At 36.4% G+C, this 20,104-nt stretch overlaps 1 protein-coding gene across 6 annotated transcripts in view; it reads left to right on the top strand.

The window, feature by feature from the left end:
- Positions 1-20,104, top strand: part of Ppn (proteoglycan-like sulfated glycoprotein papilin) — a 72,856-nt gene that overhangs the window by 37,406 nt on the left and 15,346 nt on the right. For 4 of the 6 annotated variants that reach the window (XM_085189160.1, XM_085189162.1, XM_085189158.1 and 1 more), the window contains exons 2-29: positions 4,867-4,942; positions 6,895-7,073; positions 7,303-7,446; positions 7,586-7,736; positions 7,985-8,108; positions 8,516-8,596; positions 8,826-9,001; positions 9,710-9,842; positions 10,236-10,458; positions 10,745-10,877; positions 11,471-11,650; positions 11,880-12,056; positions 12,235-12,420; positions 12,658-12,793; positions 13,061-13,212; positions 13,375-13,438; positions 13,527-14,183; positions 14,455-15,210; positions 15,562-15,642; positions 15,722-15,856; positions 16,088-16,298; positions 16,969-17,036; positions 17,112-17,273; positions 17,725-17,898; positions 18,075-18,192; positions 18,331-18,617; positions 18,785-18,961; positions 19,308-19,484. In XM_085189160.1, the coding sequence (XP_085045286.1) occupies positions 4,867-4,942; positions 6,895-7,073; positions 7,303-7,446; positions 7,586-7,736; positions 7,985-8,108; positions 8,516-8,596; positions 8,826-9,001; positions 9,710-9,842; positions 10,236-10,458; positions 10,745-10,877; positions 11,471-11,650; positions 11,880-12,056; positions 12,235-12,420; positions 12,658-12,793; positions 13,061-13,212; positions 13,375-13,438; positions 13,527-14,183; positions 14,455-15,210; positions 15,562-15,642; positions 15,722-15,856; positions 16,088-16,298; positions 16,969-17,036; positions 17,112-17,273; positions 17,725-17,898; positions 18,075-18,192; positions 18,331-18,617; positions 18,785-18,961; positions 19,308-19,484 (5,318 nt within the window). The remainder of the gene's footprint in view (positions 1-4,866; positions 4,943-6,894; positions 7,074-7,302; positions 7,447-7,585; positions 7,737-7,984; positions 8,109-8,515; positions 8,597-8,825; positions 9,002-9,709; positions 9,843-10,235; positions 10,459-10,744; positions 10,878-11,470; positions 11,651-11,879; positions 12,057-12,234; positions 12,421-12,657; positions 12,794-13,060; positions 13,213-13,374; positions 13,439-13,526; positions 14,184-14,454; positions 15,211-15,561; positions 15,643-15,721; positions 15,857-16,087; positions 16,299-16,968; positions 17,037-17,111; positions 17,274-17,724; positions 17,899-18,074; positions 18,193-18,330; positions 18,618-18,784; positions 18,962-19,307; positions 19,485-20,104) is intronic. The other 2 variants (XM_085189159.1, XM_085189163.1) reach the window with 1 other exon arrangement.

Genomic DNA, 20,104 nt, shown 5'->3' with positions numbered 1-20,104 from the left:
GGCAGTTCTAAATTGCTGTTGTCTAAAAGCAATCTTTGTTGCCTTATTTCAATCTACTTTTGCTTTCTTTATGGACGCACACTTTATGTTATTAACGAGATAATGATTTAAGGCTTTAGTTCCAAATCAATTATATAAGTAAAAAGTATTTATCATAGTATATAATCATTTAGTAGTTCTAGCGGGCGAAACCGCGAGCCGGTCGCTAGTATAATAATATTCTTATTCTCTTATTATAGTCTTGTCAAAAATATATGCAAATTTTAGGAAATACCAATAACTGAAGTTATGGATGCTAGATTAAAGTTTTACTATTTTAATGCTCTGCTAGTATTCAACGGGCATGACGTGGATCGTTCGATGAAATTTATGATATTGTATTATTACGCCCACCATAGGAGTGACATAATAACTATCTTTGTTTTAAAGAGTGGCAACTTCTGTGTTTATATTAGTTTGTATATCTATTATTTTTTTAACTTCTTTTAAAATTTTGCCCACGGCTTTGAGTTCCGCCATTTAACACGCAATGCCTCAAAAATTCGACGAAAGGTCAGGAACAGAAGTGTCCTATTCGGAAACGGAATGTCTTAACACTAGGTTCCCTGGTACCCTCTGCCTACTCCTCTATGTCTGGGGTAGATTTATTGCGTATAATTTTCTTAGTTTAATATTAACGTATAATTAGTTATTTTATAATACTTATAACTATAACATATTTTAAACATTTAAAACGTTTAATCCAAAAAAAATATTAAATTTAATCTATTACAAGCAGTTCTGTCATGTTATATTATTCATATAAGAACTCATATGTTTGTTTTTATTTCTTTATTCATCCTATTTTTTCAATTGTGCTGTGCTACTCACCATCAAATGATTCTGCCTTAGACTAAGTCAGAAATATTATATATTGAAATGGCAGAACTTAACGCCGCAATTTTGTCTTAAGTAGTTACTTGTTCTTAGAAAAAATATTCATAAGTGAAAAATCGCACTTACAATCTAACACTTCTCCTCTACATTATGAAGCCTACATATATATGTATGTATATATGGATGTACAAGTGTTTTGATGATTCATTTTAATATATTATAGTTAAAATATATTAAAATGAATCATTAAAACACTTGTACATCATCATCATCTAAAAGAAATCTTAAAAAGGAAAAAAATATATATGTAAATCAGCCCTGGTACTAATTGACAGGCGTGTCGGATGTCGGTACCGTCACGTCGCGTGGCGGGCGGCGGCCGGTGTCGACCGTGTCGGGTTGCCATCCTGCGGAACTTCTATTTGTAATGTCAAGTTCATTAATATTACACATAATATTCATTTAATATCACTTTGTCAACAATTATACAAATATGCAAAAAAATACTTATTCTTGAAGAATAGGAACTACTATTTTGCTTTGGTTTTACTGACTGTAAGCCCAATAGATTTAGAGTTCGACGTAGATGATAAGCGTGGCGATGAGTTTACCCACTCAACACAAATACCTCCAAAATCCAGATGCGTGAAGCTGAAAAATATATATAACATTTTAATAATTATTTGACGTAAAGTTTTTAATTAAAAAAATCCTATATCTTTTTGTCCATAATTTCGGTATTAGGCCGCTTCAGTACTAGTCAATATCTAGTGTTAAAATTATGGATTAATATACATAATACAAAGGAATAGAAAAAAAGAGGCCGCCATGGCGCAGCGGCTCAAGGGTGGGATTGTAACCCGACGGTTGTGAGTTCAATCCCCACTCGAGAAAGTGAAATATTTATTTACGTTTATATTTCCATTTCTTCGCTCTGGTGTCGAAGCAAAGCGCGGCGTTGAGTTCTGCCATTCAAGTAACAGAGTCTTCAGAAATGGAATGACGTCAGCAACAAACACAACATCCTCAAAAATATTCGATCACAAACAATATTGGTGTTGAGCACACACTGTGGGTATTTGAAGAAACCTAATGACCGTTAAACCCACAGGTACGATGGTATTTTTAGCTATGTAAACATCTGTTAGCATTACTTCGTGTGTTTATTTGCAAAATCTACAGAACTATCTCGGGCTCCCTTTGAAAATTTATGTAGTCTTTGTTTTCCACACCTAATGTTTATTCAGTTTTTGCATAAAATTTTAAACAGCTCTAAAGAATGTAGGTTATTTTCTATTTCTAAATGAATACACTTTACCTTCATTACTTCTAGTTTATGTGCAAAGAGAAAAATACCAGAGAGTTGGCTTCAAGAAATACTTATACATTTATAAACATTTTTAGCCTAGTATCTGGTGTTGCAGAATTAATATTAGTCTTAGCTTTAAATTTTTGAACTTCACTATGTATACCGCTCATGGTAAAAAAGGTAGAAGGAACCTGGGAACTTATGCCTTGGAACTTATACTTGGGAACCTGGGAACTTGTACCTTGCATGTTGAGTGGCGTAACTCAATGCCGGCTTTGCCTCGTTACCAGAGCGGTCTAATGAAAATATTAAATATTTCATTCCCCTGAGTGGAATCGAACTCACAACCGCCAGTCATACAGGCGTATGACTGTAAACCCCCGCTCCAAGACGGCCTCACATTGTTAAAATTATAATTAGCAGATGTTTTTGAGGACAGCTATTTGTTTTGGCGCTAGCGATTTGACTTGCATTTTTAATATGTATTTAATTACGTCATTGCAACTAGATTAACATATTAAATTCAATGTAGCAATCATATTGTAATAATAAAACTTAAGATTCCTTCTTCATATTTTATTTTAACCTTTATTTAATTAATTTAAGTAGTGACCTTATTTAATTTTCTATATATTGCAATAATAGATGTAAAGGCTAATAATTCAATACGGATTCTGTATAATAAAGATGTAGAGGTACTTTTTCTATACTAAAATAAATTCAGAAATTAACTTATCATGGGCGATAATAAAGCTTTTCTTTCTTCTTATTAAATGAGGTCATCTAAAGTCTCGCAGGACGAATGGAATAATTGGGTTTAAGTAATAAACTGTTGACGATCTTTTATAATAATTAAAATTAATTTCGGTGCCACTATAGTGTTTTTTTTAAATTTATTTATTGATCCATATCCATATTTCAAAACAAAAAGATGAATATAGAAAAACATATAAACTTTCTAATAGTCCTTCAATTTACAAAATAGTTCCTCCAAATCATATAAAAACAAAAAATATAATAAAAGAAGTCATTAATCTACATAAAATGTGGCAATTAAACAAAATTCCCTTGATAAAAAAATTTACTAAAGTTTAGTACATTTAAATAAACTGAGCGGCCGTCACTTAACCCGCAGCCCCATAAAGATATTATCACAGTTAGTATATTACAGTTAGTATTTTGAATCCTTTATTACCAGATTTATCTCTGAAATAAGGCTTAACGAAGACGGTAAGTGATGATGAAGATGATAAGAATAAAAAAATTGTACAGTTATTATTTGTCTTGGATAATAAAAGTATTGTTTTTGTTAGCATATTCGTGTAAAAGTGATAGATTTAGGTGAAAAAGCTGCGCTGCGCTTTAGCTCATAACTCCAAGTGGAAATTAAAGCCAGCCCGGAAGACTGAACCGGTTAAGTGCGAGTCGGATTCGCCTACCAAGGTTTTCGCACCAATTTGTACTACAGTGAAAAGTACATGTTTTAAAAATTGAGAAACTTAGTTTACGGGCATATGCACTCATTTTGTACGAAATGAACTACAAATATTAACTAGTAATATTTTTTTTTCTATGAAATACCTATTTTTTTTAACTTTTCGCAATATTTCCTTTATCTGTGTATAAGACTTCGCTTCGTATCAAATTTCAAGATTCTGAGTTTACAGGAAGTATACTGTAGGTTTTGATTAACTTGTGGATTTCGAAAAATTGCGGCATAAACGGCTGTATTTTTTGATTACGTTGGTTTAGAATATTGATTTTTTTTCACAATTTAAAAGGACATTTATATATTATATAATAATTATATATAACTACGAGAACATTTCAAGTTAATATAATATTAACATTTAACACATATATATATGTTAAATATTAACATTTAACACTGCGAAATGTTCGTATGCGCTCAACCTTATTTGATAAGGACCGCCGAGATGTGTCGATTTAAAATGATATCCATTATTACAACGTGTAATTGGATTTCTATAGTGTTGTTAGATGGCGTGCGAGTGATAACATCTACATTTATCTAAGTTAACTTATCTCGAGTTCTCGTTTCACTTGAAATTTTGTATATTTGTATGTTTTTGTATTTTATAGAATATTATTTTAATATGGAATGTTAAATAATCGAAATAAAGGGTTTATTATTTTATTTGATTTAACTTTTAAATATAATAAATTATTAATCACTATTCTTCTCTAGATTCTCGTAGGAGAGAAATAATGATCTCCCTTCTACAAGTAGCAGGCATCTTAACTAGAATATATTTATTATAACTGAAACCCAAATTATAATTAGGAAATAATTGCCTAAGTCAAATTTGGATCTACAACCTTTATGTAGGTACAATCGGGTACTTCAGTCAATATATATATATATATATATATATATATATATATATATATATATATATATATATATATATACAATAAGAAAAGATAAGGAAATTAATAAGTATCTCATAAATTAGCAAAAAGCTCTTATAATATTTATAATCTGAATAATATATGAATAGTAAAATAACACTTATTGATTTAAATCTCACGCTATACCCCGTACATTGCGGGGCCATTGACAGAGAGATTTTAGTGTTAAGGCACTCCGTTCCCCATTACTTTGATTCAATGAAATTGTATTATGAAATTGTTGGTAAAATTATGTTTTCTTTTTCCAGATCGCTGCTCTTAGCAGCCATCTTTTTAAGTAACTATATCACATGGACCGCATCCAGGCACCACTACACTCATAATGTAAGTAATTTTTTTTTTAATACAAGTCTATAAAAATATTATAATTAAAAATATTATTAAAAATATTATTTTAGTATAATTTCGTACCTAGCTTTAACAAATAGTTCATATCATAATAAATTTGAGAATAAGCTACACGAGGCTAGTGTTAATAGACCTGACTTTATATAATAGATCTAATCTAAATTTAGACAATAATTTAACTGTCATAGAAAGTACATTGAACTACGAGCTATTTTAGCCTTGACTATGGTAGAAATAATAACAATAAATTATCTTGTATCACAGTCACAGTGTATCCCGCATACAGCAGGGCAGAGAGAACATAGTGTTAAGGCACTCCGTTCCCCACTTTCCGCCTAATTTCACAAGGCATTGCTTGTTGAGTGGCGAAACTCTACGTAGAGTTTGTGCCATGGTGCCAGAGCGAAGAAATAAAAAATATGAAGAAATAATAAATTTATTACCTCGATTTCCATCGGGGATCGAACCCACAACCGTCGCGTTACAGTCACACCCTCGTAACCCTACACCACGATAGCCTAGCAACAAAATTCCAAGTAGGCAATATATAAGACATTACTATTAGAACAATATATGGCGCCAATAAAATTCAGTTAGATCTTAGTAATTTTATTGATTTCAATTGCGTGTTTTGTCACTATTTAAATTGTTAATAATTATTGTACCTACGTTGTCTGAATGTTTGTCCTATGACGATTCTAAAGAAATAATTAAAGATTGGCAATGATTTAAATAATAAGAAAAGAAATAAATATCTATTGTATTTAAGTTCTGTACGACATGTTTATATGTCAATTAAATGAAGTTAGTTGTTCTAAGATTTTTTTTTAAATTGTGTATATGAATGAAAATGTAGTAAGTAATAAGAAATTTTGGCTACATGAAAAAAATGCTTTATAAAAAATATATCTCCAAAGTTTTTTTGGTGTGACATTAAATTACAATTAGAGTTAAAGATAAGTACACGTTTGCAACCATTTTTAAGTTTTTTCTATAGCTTTTAAGGAAAAAAGGAGCCCTTATAAGATCACTTTATTGGCCGTCTGTCTGTATGTCTGTCTGTTAAGAGCCTTTATCTCAGGAACCGTAAGGGATATCGAGTTGAAATATAAACCATCTTGCACACTTCCGTTTTCCACTTCCCTCTAAATTCTGAAGGTATTTGCGCGTATTTAGTGGCGAAAATCAACGTCGTGCTTTGCCTTAGAGGCAATGCCTACATAATTATATCGTAAATGTATAATACTATCTAAGAGAATATATAATGTATAATACTAAGAGAATCTACAGTATTTAAAAAATCATCATCCCATAAAATGAAATTGAAATAGAAAAAAGTAGATATTTCATAAATCCAAATAAACTTGGTTCTGGCTAAACAAACAAATCGTCGCCCTCGATGCGCGAGCGCAAACACTCGTGCTCAAGTGTCTCCGCAACATTCTCACATCCGTAGTCCGCACTGCACTCGTACTTAACGAGTTGTTTATCATCATAACATTTTATCAGCCAACAAATGGTTCCCGTGGTGATCTGCATTTAAAATATAAGGACCTGTTCGTACTTTAGAATTAACTGATATTTAACATTTTTTTTTACAGCTTATTACGGAATATATAGGGGGTAGGTAGAGGAAGCCTAGTGTTTAGACACTCTTCTCCCTATTTTTTCCAAATATTCGTCGAACCTTATGTTAAGGCACCCCGTTCATATTAAGACACTTCCGTTCTCCACTTTTCGCCGAATTATGAATTCATTGTATGTTGGGTGGCGGAATTCAACGACGCGTTTTGCCTCGACACAAAATATTTCATTTTCTCCTCCCTTTCCTCTTCCTTGAATCCACAACTTGCTGCGTTTGGTTTGGTTATGATATTGAAAGACTCCTTTATAAAATTATAAAATTTTACTGATTAATATATTTATAGGTAAATGGCCATCGAAGTAGGCACAGGCGGCAGGGTGCTGGACTGTTTCTACCAGCCTCGTATATAATACCTGGTGGTGAAGGGAGCGGGGCGTGGGGAGAATGGGGCACCGTGTCTGCGTGCTCCAGGACTTGTGGAGGAGGTGTGGCTAGTCAAAAGAGAATATGTCTGGAATTTGGGTACGTTTTCAAGACTGGTGAATTGAATTATAATAAAAAAAAGTTAATAAGAGTAATAAAATTAACAAAATAATAGAAGATTTATCAACATGGCATGGTTTTTTTAACATTCCTATTAAATATTAAATGACTAGGACACTTATTATATATGATATTCAAGAAATCATCAAATAAAATCGATTACAATTTTTTGATGGTATAAAAATAAAATTTTATTTATACAATTCAGTTCAGACGGACAACCCCTATGCACGGGAGGGGACATCAAATACTTTTCATGTCAAACGCAAGACTGCCCCGAAGGCGCGGGAGACTTCCGCTCCGAGCAGTGTGCCTCTTACGACAACAAAACTTTCAGAGATCAGAAATATAAGTAAGTTATGGCATTAATTAAATCAACACACAATTATATCTAACATAAGGAGCGTATACCTGTTCCTGTGTAATCCTTGCCTTCATCATCAGCCCATGTTTCATTAAAAAATAGCAATAAAACGTTTTTAATATTTTAGTTGGGTGCCATACACGAAAGCGCAGAACCCGTGCGAACTGAACTGCATGCCTCGCGGTGAGCGCTTCTACTACCGCCAGCAACCTAAGGTGGCAGACGGGACGCGCTGCAATGATGAATCCTTCGACGTATGTGTAGACGGCGTTTGCCAGGTAAGATGTCTTTTTATAGCTTCACGCTGTATCCCGCAAACAGCAGAATAGGCAGAGAGGACCTTTCCCCGTTTCCCACTGAATTTTGAGGGGATTGCGTGTTAAGTGGCGGAACTTAACGCCCCGCTTTGCCTCGACACCAGAGCGAATATTTTATTTCCTCGAGTCGGAATCAAACTCACGACGACTTTTATTATTATTTAGTAAATGATTATTATCGTATATGAAATATAATTGTATATTTACAGCCAGTAGGTTGTGACATGATGCTGGGTTCGAACTCGCGCGAGGACAAGTGCCGACGCTGCCGCGGTAACGGAACCGACTGTTATACGACCAAGGGAATTCTAGACTCGCAAGATTATAGAAAAGGTACTTGTATATTTAATATTTTCTACCTTAAAACTATATCCTGTTTCCAGAGTAGGCAAAGGGAGCCTGGGAACCTAGTGTAAAGACACTCCCATTAAGGCAGTTCCGTTCCTCATTTTCTGCTGAATTTTTGAGGCATTGCGTGTTGAGTGGCGGAACTGAAAGTTAAGCTTTCTTTCGATACCAGAGCGTGACTCCCCCGAGTGAAAATTGAACCCACAAACGTCACGTTTACAATCGCACGCTGCACAACGACAGCCCAACATTTATTTTCATATTAGATTTTATTATTTACATACAAATAAAAGTAAACAGTAAGCAAATAAAATCTTATTTCCTATATACTAAATTATTAGATAAATGGGTTGAAGATTTTCACATTTTCATATTATTATTTATTATTTCAGGGTACAACGACATACTTCTCATACCAGAAGGTGCTACGAATATATTCATAGAAGAAGTGAGAGACTCGAACAATTATCTAGGTATGTTAGTTATTTATTAAAATTGTAGAACTAAAAATCAACTTCACGTTTGATCCCGCTCAGTGTAGCGCACTCACCCGCGGTAGGCGGAGGGAACAGTGTTAAGTCACTCCGTTCCGCATTATCTGCCGAATTCTAGAAGCATTGCGTGTTGAGTGGCATAATTTAACGCCGCAATTGTAGAATTCAAAATTAAGTATTTAAACTTCTTTAAATTTATCACTCACAGCTCTACGCGCAAAGCAGGACAACGTGTACTACCTGAACGGTGACTACCACATCGACTTCCCGCGGCGACTGCGCATCGCCGGCGCTCTGTGGTTCTACGAGCGCAGCCAACAGGGTCTCGCTGCGCCTGACAAGCTTCGCTGCCTGGGACCCATCTCCGAGCCACTCTATCTCTCTGTATGTATTTTTTACGGATTTACTAATGTCTTGTAGCGAAAAGATTTCCCTATTTTGTGCCGAATTCTGGAGGTACTGTGTGTTTAGATGATAAATAAATATTTCAATTCCTCGAGTGGGGATCAAACCCACCACAAGTCGCTCTTGCAGCTCACATAGGTTAGGTATTGGTACTGGTCGCCCTGGGCCTCGACTGCCAATACACAATACAACGCAAAAAACAATTATCTATATATATAAAAGGACTTGTCCTCACTGACTGAGGTAAGACGCACGCACAGCCGTAACCGCTGTGCGTAGAAACGTTAAATTTGGGCAGATGTTTACTTTCGTAATCTGGATATTCACTAAGAAGGGGTTTTGAAAAATTTTAACCCTAAAGGGGCGAAATAGGGGTTGAAAATTAAATCGGCACCGATTTTTATAAAATTTGAAATTTAGATTTTTAAAAGTATTTAATTGAACACGTGTTTCACGGTTTTCTTGAATTCGTCCCCTAAGGGTGCAAATAAGGGGTTGAAAGTTTGTAGGGAAAAATCTTTAAATCGCCACCGATTTTTATAAAATTTGAAATTTAGACTCTTAAAAATATTTCATTGAACACATGTTTCGTGGTTTATTAGAATTCACCCCTAAATAAGCTAGCGAAGCTGCGCGCGTCCGCTAGTATTATATAATTTTAAAAAACTACCATAACGTCCACAACAGTTGCTCCTGCAAGACGACAACGTGGGCGTGCAGTACGAGTACAGCGTGCCGTCCGCGCTGGCGCCGCCGCCCAGCCAGCAGTACGTGTGGGTCCATGACGAGTTCTCACCCTGCAGCGCCACTTGTGGAGGAGGTACCTAAAAAATCAGCTTCACGCTGTATCCCGCACATCGGAGCGTAGGCAGAGAGAGCACAGTGTTATAACACTCCGTTTCCCACTTTCCGCAGAATTTATCATTAAAAGCATACTTAATAAATAAAATTCAAAGAAAAAGATTCTTTTAGAAAGAAAGAATTATTGATTGATGATGATTGATAAGAATCTTTCTTTTAGAAAGAAAGATTCTTTTAGAGACTTTCAATAGACATAACTATTTTTTTAGCATCACGCTATATCACGCACACAGCAAGGTAGGCTCCGTTTCCCCATTTTTCGCTGATTTCTAGACGCATTCCGTGTTGATCGGCGTAACTTTAGAGCTTACACATCGTTTACGCTTGAATTTAACAACAAATATCATTCCAGGTATCCAAACACGCACGGCAACATGTCGATCACGCGAGGAGTTGCAAGAGGTAGAAGAGGCGCTATGTGACGTAGCCCTGCGACCTCCTACCAACCAGAGTTGCAACACGGACGCGTGCGCCCCGCAGTGGGTGCGCGGCGAGTGGGGCCCGTGTTCGAAGCCGTGCGGCGCTGACGGTATACGCTCTAGACAGGTTTACTGCCAGAAGATTATTAGTAATGGGTTAGTGTTTTATAAGATTTACTAAAATTTTGAAAATTTACTAGTAGATGCCAGTAACAAGCGTGCGATTATAAACGCGATAGATATTAGGTTTGACCCCACTCGAGGAAAAGGTATTTCCCATCGCATTTGGTATGCCTTCTGAATTTGGCCGAAAGAGAGGAACGGAGTTCTGGAACAATATATAATATGTTATATTTAACTATTATTCCATTACATTAATTTAATATCATTACAATTTTAGAAGTAAAACAATTTAAAAACAAATATAAAAATATTATTCTAGAGTAACTTTCAGATATCCATCAGTAGTAGCGGATGAAGAGTGCTCCAGCCTTCTCGGCCTTAAACCTAAGCCATATGAGCAGTGCAACACCAACGCTACCTGCCCTACTTGGTTTACTGAACCTTGGAAACCGGTTAGTTTTTAAAACAAATTAATATTATAAGTTAAAATTTTAATAAGATATTTATATAAAAAAATTATCGTCTGAAATTGCTTTATAAAAGGACTTTATAATGTTTTTTATATTTGCATTCGGACTCATGTGTTTAGTCGTTTTTTTCGTCTAATTAATCTTCATCTAAATGCCTAAGCGACTGGGTACGGGCAAAAGATAGATTGCGATAACTGGCTTGCACTTCTAGGTCTTCCAGGTCTAGTACATATATGAGAATCCCGCTAAATCACGAATGCTTTCGCGATTTGGATCACAAGTATAAATATAATAATTATCAGAGAGTAGTCATCACTTAACAGGTTGTGGGTTCGATTCCCACTCGATGAATTGAAATATTTAATATTTTCATTTCCTCGCTCTGGCAACTAGGCAAAACACGGCGTTGAGTTTCGCCACTCAACACAATATTTCCAGAATTCAGCAGAAAATAGGGAACGAAGTGTCTTCCCCCTGCCTACTCTTAATCGTGCAAGTTAAGTGTTAAGTTAAAAAAAATGTAATTACAACATACACTTTATTATAACTAAATATTATGAACTTTTAAAATTTAGTGCGATAAGTTATGTGGAGAGGGCAAACAAAAGCGACTAGTAGTCTGCCACCAAAAAATCAATGGTCGTGTGGAGGTTTACGACGACAACACCTGTGCCGAGGAGAAGCCGGAGTCAGAGCGGAGCTGCAACCTGCACCCTTGCGGCGGTGTCGACTGGGTGCTTAGCGACTGGAGCGGGGTGAGACATTGAGACATTGACATCTTCAAGTTTAAATATAGGAGGAAATTAATAATAAGATATTAAAAGTGAATTTAAAATCTGAAATTTAGTTTATTTAGCTTTTACGAAGTGTATCAAAAAAGTATCTAATGATCGATTAACAACATGTATTTAATATAATATTTATTGAATGTTTAAATTAAATACAAAATTGAATACAGCCTTTAACATGTATTTAATATGACAGTGTGACACATGCCTTTCGACGAACCGCACGCGCACTGCGCACTGCGCGACCGTTGATGACAAGGTGGTAGAGTCAGAGCTGTGCGCGTACCACCGGCCGCCGGTCCTGATCGAGCCCTGCGACAGCGCCGCACTGCCGCCCTGCCAGTACCTCTGGTACGCCACGCAGTGGGACAAGGTACGCGTCCTTTTCTTCACCATTACCTTAACCCATAATTTAATTTGTTTTTGTACCTACTAGTAGATAAAACAAAAAAGAAAGTTAAAAAGAGAATAGATATTTAACAAGATGAAATATTATTGTTAAATGTACTAAAATGATTTGATTCTTATACTTACCTAATGTTTAAACTTAGTGTTCAGCGGAATGCGGCAACGGCACACAAACCCGGCGCGTGTTCTGCGGACGTTTCGACGGCGTGACGGTGGCGGCGGTGGAGGACGAGCGCTGCAACCCTGACGATAGATACAAAGACACAAAGGCTTGCTCCGTGCCCAAGGAGCTGTGTCCTGCTAGGTGGTTCACCGGACCGTGGCCTGAGGTACGGACTTATTTCGACAAAATCATTATATCAACATTTGCGCTTAAACAAAATGACAAAGTTTCAAGCCAATATATTTTTCAGTATTGAATCATACATTATGTACGTAGTATGAAAAGACATTATTCAATATAGTTAAGTAAAACAAAATCAGCTTATATTTGATATGACATTATATATCACATTACGGCAATGAAAGAATTGCGATAGTAAATTAAAAATATAAAATTGTTACAGTGTCCAAAAGAATGTGGTGGTGGCGAGCGAAAACGTAGCTTGATGTGCATCAGTGGTGGCCGCCAGGTGCTCGATTGTGATGAGCTCACTGTCCCCGATTCAGTACAATCATGTAACACTCAACCCTGCAATGGAGGTAAGTACGATGGAACTAATTGTCTGAAAATTTTCGTCGAGGCAGACATAGAGAGCCTGCTGTTACGATAAAAAGAATTAGTTTTAGTTAAATCATACTAAATTTAAAAAATACATGGATAAAAAGAATTTTGATCATGTGAAAGTGATGACTATTAGAAAAAAAACTTGATCTTATGACATTCCCTTCTCCACTTTTCTTGTGCTCCACTTATATTTTAATTGAATACATACTTTATCTTGTTCTTGTACTTTTTCGTTATTGTAGATGAAGTATTGCCGGTCGATTCAAAATCCGCGCCTATAGTAGACGACTACGACGAACAGGAGTGCGACCCTGAAGCAGAAGAGTATCCTGAAGAAAATATTGAAATAGATTCCTTTGTTGAAGATGAGATTGATGAGAGTGATTTCACATTGGTAAGTGATTCACATTTTTCATATTTAACAACTATTGCTAAGAAGAACAAAAAGTACCTATTTAAGCCATATATTAAAAATCTTGTATTTTTTATAAAAACTGTATAAAATATTTTTTAAAACTATATAAAATATATCTATTGATAATATTTTTAAATTTAGGTTCCTGATTTCATAACATCTCGTGCGACGGAAGGATCTGGATGGGAAACTACAACAGACATTTGTAAGCGTTAGTTTAATATAAACGCAAATATGCATTAAAATACACAATAATATTCGTATGTTTTATATTTTTTACTTTTCCATTTCAGTCGATTATACCGATGGTTCTGGATATAGTGACGAAACTGTATCAACCGACATAGATAGCTCTACTACTGAGTCATCAAGATCTACGGAGACTTTATCAGAGATTACAGGAAGTGATGCATCAGTTATAACAGAGTCTGGATCTACAGACACTTCGTCTACAGAAATTGTGAGTACTAACTCGACAGAAGTTACAGATTCAGAAACTACTAGTGTTGAACCGACTATAGTCACTGAAAAAAAATATTCAGATACGGAATCACCGGAAACGACGGAAACAGAAAATAGTGGCAGCACAGATGCCACAGATATAACTAATACAGATTTAAGTACCGAAACAGCTGCTTCTGTGATTTTGGATACGAGTTTACCTGATTCCACAGAAACCAAAGAAACTGAATCAACTATAAGTACAGAAGGTAGGTCTACGGATACCTCTTTAGTAACTGAATCAAGTACTTACATTGATTATGAAACGGATTCCGAATCTTCTACGAATACGGACTCATCAATTAGTACTGACTATGTAGAAACAACGAACAGTGAATCAACTGAATCGGAAACAAAGGAAAGTGATGTAACAGAAACAGGGTCTACTGAAAGTACTGTAACTGAAGTAACAGATAAAACATCAGAAAGTTCTTCGTCTGTCATTGAAGGTAAAATTTTTGACTCATTAGATTGATTATTTTATAATTTTATTTTTATATTTAACAAATATATTTTATATTCTTTTATAAGTGCTTATCTTATTTACGCACTCAGGTTAAAAAATCCGAAAATAATAAAAGATATAATAAATATTTTGATAATAAAAATGTATAATTTAATTATTTAGAACACCTGGTTGGTTTCCAGGAGAGAAAGAAATATTACACTTTGTCATTTTAAAGGTTAAATTTGCGATAATTAGTATAATTTCCTATTTAGGTTCTACTACTGAAGAGTCTACTGGATCGACAGAGGTAGTTATTACAGAAGAGTCTTCTACTACTGATGTGTCATCGAGCGGGTCAACAGAAACATCAGAAAGTAGTAGTACTAGTTTTACAGAAAGTGAAATTTCTACATTATCCACAGAAACTAGTGAATCAGAATCCACTTCATTTACCACAGAACTTAGCAAATCAGAAGTTAGTACATCAGAGAGTGACGTAACAGAGTCTAGTACAATGGAGTCTGGTTCAACGGAGTCAGGTACAACGGAGTCAGGTACAACAGAGTCAGGTACAACAGAGTCAGGTTCAACGGAGTCAGGTACAACAGAGTCAGATACAGCGGAATCAAGCACAACAGAGTCAAGTACAACGGAGTCAGGAACAACAGAGTCAGGTACAGGAGAGTCTGGTACAACTGAGGCTAGTACAATGGAATCTAGTTCATCTGGATACAGCTCAACTGAGTCAAGTACAACTGAATCGGGATCCACAGAAACTGATTTGATAGAATCTAGCACTACCGTAACAAGTGAATCTAATACCTCAGAATCTGAGACCACAATATCAGACAGAAGCGAAGCGTCTACAACAGAGTCATCTACTTCAGATTTCAGCAGTGAATCATCTACAACACTTGAGGTATCTGGATCTACTGAAGCGAGCCCTACTGAAATGAGCGCATCAAGTACGAACGAACCCACAGAATCTACAGTCTCTGGTGAAACTACTTCATCTGATATAACTGAAAGTAAGGAACAATAATTATGTAAATATCTATATAATTACAGAATGAATTACATTATATACTTATATAAATTGAAGATGTCATGACGTGCCCCTGACAAAAGTGTGACTGTAACGCGACGGTTCGACTTCGACCCCCACTCGGGGAATAAATTATTATTTATTAATATTTTTATTTCTTCACTCTGGCACCAAGGCATTGAGTTCCTCCAGTAACGAAAAAAAAACACCGGAACGTAGGGAACGGAGTGTCTTACAAAAGGTACCTCTGCCTACCCTGTTATATGAGGGGTACAGCATGAAGTTGATTTTAGTTTTTAATTTTTATTTATATAATATCAAATAAAATTTACAGGTACATACACAACAGAAAGTTCTACTCTAGAAAGTGGTTCAACAAATGAAATATCAACTATGGAAAGTGCTGAGAATACAAGTACTTATAGATTTGTTTTATTATATTTTTATGATAGATACGTATATTCAATATCTTGAAATTATTTTGCTATTTACAGCACCATGGGGATGGACAACGATTGTTGAACCGCATAAGAAGCCTCCTTGTAAGGCCAGAAAGATCAAATGTGCCAAAAGTAAATTCGGATGCTGTCCTGACAAAAGAACACCAGCTGCTGGACCATTCGATGAAGGTATAATATTTGTAATAGCAATTAAAAAATAAACTTAAATTCTTCTGCAGTAATTTTAGTACATTTATTAAAATAATCAATAATTAGTAATCGGTCTATTTACATCCACATAATGGCGTCTCCTACGCGTGTGATCTTTATTAGTTTAAAACACAAGGTAACCAAGTTACTATTATATTTTGAATTTCCCTTAAATGAAATAAAGAAAATAAATAAATAAATAAATCTCAGGTTGTCCGATTCCGGAGACGTGCGCAGAGTCGACGTACGGGTGCTGTCCGGATGGCGTGTCGGCGGCGGCAGGGCCGGCCGCGCGGGACTGCCCCGTCGTGCCATGCGCCGTCACGCTGTACGGCTGCTGCCGCTCCGACAACGTCACCGCGGCGGAGGGCAACGACCAGGAAGGCTGTCCTGAGCCGCCGCCGCCCTGCTTCTCCACCAAGTACAACCCTATACCTATTCTTATATGTATAGTTGAGGGCTCCATTCCCATTCGAGAAATGTGTTTAATTTTATTTTCCCTAGAGTTAGTAGTAGTACTTGACTTAATTACACGAAGCGGTGAAAAACGGGCAAAAAGTGGAGAAACGTTATGCTTAGTTCCGTTTATACGGAACTTAGTCGTAAAATGATCGTATGGCTATAGAGCCATACGTAGAATGTCAAAATTAGAATAAAATATAATTGTTTTTAACCTTCAAGCTGTATTATATGTAATACAGTTTGAAGATGGCAGGGTTAGCAGAGGGAACCTGGGAATCTATAGTTAAGACATAAGGTTCCCATTAAGATACTTCCGTTGCCCATTTTCTTAAGACATTGCGTGATGTGGCGGATTTTAACGCCGAGCTTTGTCTTCTTACCAGACGAAGTAATTAAAATATTAAATATTTCTTTCTTCCGATTGAAAATCAAAAAATTGGTGGATTGGTTAGACTAAAATTAGTTGTCTAATCTATGTCATGTTTTCGTGTATTTTAAAGTTAATACATTAGAATTTGTAGAATTTCTTTTATTCTCTATCTTTTTTGGCTCGAAATACTTCAACAAGCACATTATCATAAATATCATAAATACTATATTTGATATTAAAAGTTTTTTCTGTCAATCAGGTACGGCTGTTGTCAAGACAACGTTACCGAAGCTAAAGGACCTGAATTTGCAGGATGCCTACAAACGGGTAGGAACATAAATCAGTTAAGCAAAATATTATTTAAACTATACAAATGATTTTTTAACTTAAAATATAATATAGTTACAGAAACCGAAAGGCCTAGTACTACTGTGGAGGCAGGCTGCGAAATATCAGAATTTGGATGTTGTTATGATAATGAGACTGAAGCCTCTGGACCTGATAGCCAGGGATGCCCGTGTAGCATCACTGAATTTGGTTGTTGCCCTGACGGCGTATCAATATGTTAGTAAACTATTCTCAAAATTTTATCATATATGTACCTTAATTTATAAAGAAGTACCTATTTAAATTTACTCTTTTTACCTAGAAAATTAAATACCTGTTAGATTTATATTGCACAGCCATTTAAATTATCAAATCAGCATTATTCTGTAGCTACTCTGATGTTCCACGGGGTTGTGGGCGGCGGTGATCACTTACATCAGGTGGCCCGTACGCTCGTTTGCCTTGTCTTTTTCCATAAAAAAATTAAAAAAAAAGAAGAAATGGAAATATAATAAATAATTAAAATTTAGGCTTTGTAATATTTCTAATCGAATGAATGAAATACTGTTTCATCTCGAATAGTGGCCGACAAATTAAATTTATTTTCATATTGGACTCTATACAAATGTGATCCCTTCAAATATAGAATGGTCATAGTATTATGATTAAAGAAGTGTTGGTTTCGCAGCTCGCGGCCCCAACCTGGAGGGTTGCGTGATGACGTGTCACACGTCGGCGTACGGCTGCTGCCCCGACGGGGAGACGCCGGCGCACGGGCCCGACGGCGAGGGCTGCTGTCTGCAGGCGCCCTACGGGTGCTGCCCTGACAACTACAAGGCTGCTGAAGGACCTCATCTCGAGGGTAACTTATTACAAAATCTTCCTATATTATAACAATTTTGTGCTGTTATCTAATACTAAAAATGTAATTACTATTTATAGGCAGCTTTTCAATCATTGTACTAACCATATTGTGTAATATGGTACAATATACAGTGTTTTTTAAACCGAACGTGAGAAATAATTTTGTTGTTTAAGGATGCGGTTGTCAATACGCTCACTTCGGCTGCTGCCCCGACAACATTACAATTGCGCGGGGCCCCAACCGCGAGGGCTGCGGCTGCCAGGACTCACCGAATGGATGCTGCCCGGATAGGTGATCTTATACTTTGTATTATGACACTGAAATATTATAAATACATTATTATAAAAATAATTAATATCAATTTTAAATAATATACCTAGTAAGACTTCGACAAGGAATTGGTTTAACATAATAAATAACAATCTAAAGGCACACAGCAGCTGAGGGGCCAGGTTATAGAGGTTGTGCATGCAACACGTACCAATTCGGGTGCTGCTCCGACGGCGTCACGGTCGCGACCGGCCCCAACCAGCAGGGCTGTATCTGCCAGCACTCGGAGTTCGGGTGCTGCGGCGACGACATCACACATGCCACAGGCCCCAACATGCAGGGCTGCAACTGTGCCTCCAGCAAGTATGGCTGCTGTCCCGACGGCGTCAGCGAGGCTAAGGGCAAGAACTTCCTCAACTGCACGGATTTATTGGACAACAGACAAGGTTTTATTCTTTTAAAGTTGTAAATATCTTACTAAGAAGAATAATTCAATGTTTCATCCAAAATTTTGTTTTTATTTTTTGTTTTTATTGAATGTCAAATAAATGTAAATTAAAGTATGTTAATATTTCGGAAATAATAGTAAATTAATTAAATGAAACATTTGCAGCGGCGTGTGGACTGTCAAATGACCGTGGCTCCTGCCACAACTACACAGTGTATTGGTTCTATGACGTCACTTACGGAGGCTGTTCGAGATTCTGGTACAGCGGCTGTGAAGGCAATGGTAACAGATTCGTCAGTCAGGCCGAGTGCCAGGACGTCTGTGTGCATCCGCCGCCTAAAGGTGAGTTTACGATATTCGTATTAAAATTTACGATATATTTATTTGGGACCAGTTATGGCGCAGGGGCACAAGCCTCGAGTGGAAATTGAACCCACAGGTTCGATTTCCACTTAGCTTGAGTTTGAATTTAAACTCGATATCTCCAAACATTCTTGAGTAAGTGCTCTTGACAGACATACAGATAGACAGAGTGATCTTATAAGGGTTCCTTTTATCCTTAAAAGGTATGGAATTCTTAAATACTGTAGGTCCCAGTACCAGTAATCAAATTATGAATAATTTGGTAAGTAATTTAAAAGGATCAAACTATTTCCTTAATCTAAAAACATATATTTGTGCTTTCTAGATGTCTGTCGGTTACCTAAAGTGAAGGGCGCATGTACTGGCTACAACGTCCGTTGGTACTACGATGCCAGCCGCGAGCAGTGCTCGCAGTTCGTGTACGGCGGCTGTCTCGGCAATGACAACAACTTTGAAACGCAGGAACTTTGTCAAAAACGCTGCGAACCGGAGAAAACGGAAGGTAATGTATTAGACTCCAAATTCAACAATTATTTAGATATTGAAGAAAAAAAGTGTAGACCACGTCTCCGTAGTGAATGAAATAGAAAATGTGAAGAAAAATAATATAATGTATTTATCTAACTAAATTTGTCAGGTTTCATTTGGTTTATGTCTAGTTGTATGACAAAAATGACTACAAATACAAAAATATAAAGGTTGTGACTATTACTCCGCCCTGATCAGCTATCGCAGGGGACACCCTTGTGAACACTGACTTCCCCTCTCAAGGGGCCGTTGATGTTTACATTTCTTGAGGAGGCGAGCTACAGTCGTCTGTCCCTGTGACGCTGTAAAGACCATTCCTGGTAAATAGCAATATAAGACCATTAGAAAAGAAAAGTGTTGTCGTGTTGAGGTCTTGGCGCAGGAGCACAAGATCCCCTCTCGAGGACATGAAATATTTTTTTTCTTAGCTCTGCTGTCGAGACTAAAGCGTGATGTTGAGTTCAGCCAATCAACACGCATTGCCTGCAGAATTCTGCGGAACATGGAAATCGCAGTGTCTTAACGCTGGGTTCCTCTCTGCCTACCCTGCTGAGTGCGGGATATTAAGTGTTAAACTGAAAAAAAGAAAGAAAA

Source organism: Heliconius melpomene, chromosome 8 (genome assembly GCF_056956725.1).
Source record: "Heliconius melpomene rosina isolate 202511_hmr_F chromosome 8, ASM5695672v1, whole genome shotgun sequence".
NCBI lineage: Eukaryota > Metazoa > Arthropoda > Insecta > Lepidoptera > Nymphalidae > Heliconius > Heliconius melpomene.
Note: the sequence above shows the minus strand (reverse complement) of the source record. Positions and strands in the feature narration are given on the sequence as shown.